The sequence below is a fragment of the Erythranthe guttata genome, chromosome 13, assembly GCF_056151865.1.
Source record: "Erythranthe guttata isolate IM_541 chromosome 13, IM_541, whole genome shotgun sequence".
NCBI classification, from domain to species: domain Eukaryota; kingdom Viridiplantae; phylum Streptophyta; class Magnoliopsida; order Lamiales; family Phrymaceae; genus Erythranthe; species Erythranthe guttata.
Window position 1 is genome coordinate 7,948,334 of NC_142545.1, and position 5,067 is coordinate 7,953,400.

A 5,067-nucleotide genomic window follows, 5' to 3' on the forward strand; every position below is an offset into this window, starting at 1 on the left:
AGCGCAAGCTCCCCCTTAGCATAGGTCGAATTCGTAACATAAGCTCCCCTTTCTTTTGCAATGAGATGATAAAGATGATTAAAGCATCATTAATTCTTCCTCCCCCTTGTCATCAATCAAGGGAGGATTTTCTATAACCTTCTTTGCAATGCTCAAATTGATCATCATCCTTTTAATCCCTTGCTTTCAATTTTAGACTTTCAAATTCCAGACGAACTTCCAGTACATGTTCCAGATCGTTTCTCAGAGTTGCAGCGGATTTTTATTTAGCGGAAGCATAAGTACCAACAAGGATATTATCTTAGCGTGTTATCCAAAATTCCAGATGAATTTCCAGCAGTTTTTGTCACTTCATTTAATGAACTTCAAGTTAAACTTCCAATGACTTTTGAGTTTCAACTTTCGAATTTTAAGAGCATCAAAGTTATCCTATATGCCTGAAAATTTTAGTTGCTCAAGGAATTCTCGGCACTTAAAGAATTAGAGTCATAAGTATATTATTATCACAAAATATTATCATATCATTTTTACTCATACATAAATCATGGAAGATTTACATTTGAATTATTCACAACATGCAATGCATCGAAAAAAATTCAAATACTATTGTTACCTATTAAAGCACTTACCATTTTCTACCAATACAATTCAAATCAATTTTTTCATTTTTGGTACCCAAATGAATTTACTAGTGGTTCCCTTTTTGATGGACAAGAAAAAGATTTATGCCCAATTTTACCACAATAATTGCAAGTATTATATGATAAAGATGATGCATTCGATAACTTGCTCAATTCCTTATAATGCGAGTGAAAACCAATTCCAACTTTATCTAATGACACATTTTGCAAGCCAAGTAATTTATCGAGATTTTATTTGCCCTTAGTGAATTTTTCATGGCATTTATTCAAATCAATAACCTTGTTTTCTAGCACAGAATTATTTATGGATAAAGAAGATTTTTTTTTAGTTTTTTGGAAATAGCTAGCTTTTCAATATAAGAATCTAATTTAGCTTCTATTTTTTCTTTCTTATTATTGACAATAATAATTTTTTTTTTCAAGATATTAATCTTAGAAGCTATTTTTTACAAATCTCTTCTACACTCATTTATCATTTCATGCCAATCGTCTTCACAATTAAAATCATCACATTCAAGGTCATCATAACGTTCATCCAAATCATTAATATTATTAAAGTAAGAACTTTATACCTCTTCGTTTGTCATGAGACAAACATTTGCGATTTCGTCATCGGTCATATCCCCTTCGGAATCTTGATCACCCCAAGTTGTGCTTAATCCTTTGTGTTTGGACATCCGTTAGAAACCTTTCACCTTTGTTGAGTAAAGGGCAGTTGGGCTTTATATGACTGGGATTTTTGCATTGATAACACTTTATCTCACTCTCAAATTTTGAGGATTTCCGAATATTCTGGTGAGAATTTCGGGAGAAGTTCATGGTAGAATTTAGTAGTTGATTTATCCTTTTTGTGATCCTCGCTATTTCCTCATTCTTCTCGCCTTCATCTAAGCCTTCCAAATTGTTATCACCGTCCTGCATAGTGTTAGATTTAAAAGTAACGAATTTTTCCTTATTTAATTTTACCTCATCTTTTGCAAGGATGGTGAGCTCATGGGATGTGAGGGAACCGATAAGTTCCGCAATGCTCATATTGTTCAAGTCCTTTGCTTCTTGGATTGCGGTCACCTTTGGAGTCCATTCTCGTGGCAGGGATCTCAAGATCTTTTTGATTTGTTCACTTTGAGAGTAGATCTTGCCAAGTGTCGTCAATGGTTTTATGATCTCCATGAAGCGAGCATACATTTGACTTATGGATCCTTCTTGCAGGGCCGGTCCGGCCTAAATGGAGGCCTAGGGCGAAACTTGAAAAATGTGCCCTCTCTAAGCTAAATGAGCAAAATGATTAACTTCATTGCAATAAACGAGTTTACAAAAATTGGGCGATTCGTTGGGCCTCGTTAAAACCTTCTTAGGAAAAACCCGATGGGACAAAACCCCTAAAGAAGGAAAAAGAGTACCTAACCCAAAAAAAATGTAAAAAAAAAAAAATACAATTAAGATTACATGATACAAACATCAATTATCATTCAATTTCTTGTAGCTTCATCTTCAACACCTTGGTCATCTTCAACACCTTGGTATAGCATCACCTACAAAAATAGTCAATCAAATAGCAACATAATCATTTGAAATGTCTTCTTGTTGCACTTTTAGAAGCAAAATCATCAATTATACTATCATATGAAATATTTTCCAATATATTTTTTTCAATACATAATATGGCTAATGCATTAAGCCTTTCTTGAGCCATTGTGGTTCTTAAATAAGATTTCAACAACTTTAATTTGGAAAAACTTCTTTCGGCGGATGCCACAGTAACAGGGATAGTCAATAATATTCTATAAGCAATCATAACATTTGGAAACATATCCATACTTTTTACGAACTCTAATATCTTAATGGAATTCCATGGTTTATTTATTTCATACGATTCACTTGGTAACATAACTTGCAATACCTCTAATTCTGAGAGTAAATCTCTAGCATTAACATCAGAAACATCATCAAATTTTAAAGCATTTTCAAGATTCTCACAACAACACTTTAATTCTTCACTATCTAATGAAATTAATTTTATTACATTGAATAAAAATCCAAAAATAGATTGAAACAATTGCAACTGTTCAAACCTACTCCTTAGTTGAGATAGAGCATTATCCACAATTACAAGAAAATAATCCGTTCTAAAATATTCTTCTGGTGATGCATGTTCTCTTTCATTATTAGAAGTTTCATCAAAATGTCTCTTTCGACAAAGTCTTCTTCTTATGACAAATATAGGCTCAATTTCCATATCAATTGCTATCTTTTTAGCATCTATAATTGCTGAATTCAATCCATTTATTCTATAATTTTCAAAAAATGAAATAAGTCCTTCCAATTGTTTAACAGCAATATCAAGACACATATCTTCGGATTGTAATTTTTTGCTAACTACATTAATTCGAAGCAAAACATCATGCCAAATGACTAAACTTAGTATAAATTCAAAATTTGAAAGTTCTCCTAATGCTAATGATTCAGCATCTCTACTCAGTTTGGCATCATCACTAACTTCTACCAACTTAAGCAAAGCTTCTCTAATTTTAGAAACTTGAGATAAAATTGCTTTAACACTATCTATATGGCTTTCCCAACGTGTAGTTGACAATGACTTTAAAGTTAGCCCATCAATATAATCAAGTAAAACATTCCAACGTTTTGTGGAATTAGCAAACACAGTATATATGCATTGACAAGCTCCAAAAAAACTTTTTGCTTTGATACTAGAGTTTGCCATTTCACAAAGAATCAAATTAAGACAATGAGAAGCACATGGCATATAAAACGCTCTTGGATTAATGTCAAGCAATCTTCTTTGAACACCTATATTTTTTCCTTTCATATTAGAGCCATTATCATACCCTTGTCCCCGAACATTATGAATATCAAGTGAAAGAGATGTTAACACAGATTTCAATTCATTAAAAAGTCCAAATCCAGAAGTATCAACCACATTTCTATATTCTAAAAAGTACTCTTCTATTTTTATTGGAGTATTTGACACATCTACACATCTTATGATTACTGTCATTTGTTCTTGATGACTTGCATCGGGAGTACAATCAAGGATTACTGAATAATATTTTGCATTTTTTATAATTTTAATAATTGCATCTTTGACCCTTGAAGCTAGAATTTGTATCAACTCATTCTGTATTTTATGGCTAAGATAATGATAATGAATTTTTTTATCTTGAATAAGACGAAAATGATGCTGCATCACAGGATCAAACTCTCCAATCATTTCAATTAAACCCAGAAAATTTCCATTAGTATCTTCATTAAGTCGTTCATTTGTACCACGAAATGCTAAATTATGTATTGCAAGACATTTCACAACAGCAATTATTCGAAGCATAACTTGTTTCCAATGTTGAGTATCTCGTTTAATTAGCTCTTGCATTTCTCTATCAATTGTTTGATTTTTGCTCAATCGAATTCGTAACTCAACACAACTTCTTAAGTTCATGAGATGTTCTTTACTATTTTCATGTTGTGTAAGTTTTTCGCTAAGATGTTTCCAATCACAAATTCCTTCAGTTGCTAATAAGCTTCTACTAGGCATTGTTTTAAATAATTTGCAACAAAAACAAAATACTTTATCTAAATCCTTAGAGTAAACAAGCCAATTTCTATCATGTTTTTCACCATTCGATAATACACGAATATAAAAATTTGAAGAGAAATGCCTACCAAGTTTATCAATAGGATATTCTAAATTTGATTGTCTTTTAGGACCTTTTTCTACGAGCAAATCTATAAATTTTGCATCTAAACCATCCCAAACCCTCGGGTCATAAATATCAACATTTAAATTTGGTTCATTAAATATATGATCATTTTTTTCATTCACTTTCACTTCAGTCTCATTTTCAATTATATCACCAATTTCTTCATCCACACAAGTTTTAGTCTCGTCAATTACTTCATTAGTATTTTCTAAATTCTCAACTATTGTGTCACCTAAACTATCACGATTTTTTAAAATCCATTTACCCATAGTTTTTCTCAATACTTTATCCTCTTCTTCTTGTTTTTTCTTTTTTTGTTTTTTTTCATAACCAGATGCTTGTTTTCTAGGAAACATATTCAATTTTTGGTGAAAAAAATAGACTCTTGCAATACTAAAACACTATCAAAATTCAATAAAAACAAAATAAAGTCAAGTAAGGAAAAGAAACGATATCACCTGGTGATGTCAATTTTCTTCGTTCTGAAATTCAAAATGCAATTCGAAGTCACACGACGGAGATAAGTCTTCCCAGGTATCACCCTCGCTTTCAAAATTTCAATGTATCAGCGTGTGCCTGTGTGGTTTTCATAATTATTAATTAGTGAATATGATTAATAATTATTAACTAATTAATTACCATTGGGTAAGAAATCATATACTGGACAAAATCATTGATTTGAAATCATAGAAAAATAGAAAATAAAATTA

At 31.4% G+C, this 5,067-nt stretch overlaps 1 protein-coding gene across 1 annotated transcript; it reads right to left on the minus strand.

Annotated features, from left to right (window-relative positions):
- Positions 1-1,914: 1,914 nt before the first annotated feature.
- On the minus strand, positions 1,915-4,854 carry LOC148765811 (uncharacterized). Its single transcript, XM_088812011.1, has one exon. It carries the CDS (start codon positions 4,711-4,713, stop codon positions 2,206-2,208), a length of 2,508 nt encoding a protein of 835 aa, XP_088668137.1. The 5' UTR covers positions 4,714-4,854; the 3' UTR covers positions 1,915-2,205.
- Between the last annotated feature and the right edge of the window lie 213 nt (positions 4,855-5,067).

Excerpts from the sequence above, each read along its gene's own strand:
- LOC148765811 (XM_088812011.1), bottom strand. The coding sequence starts at position 4,713 with ATGTTTCCTAGAAAACAAGCATCTGGTTATGAAAAAAAACAAAAAAAG.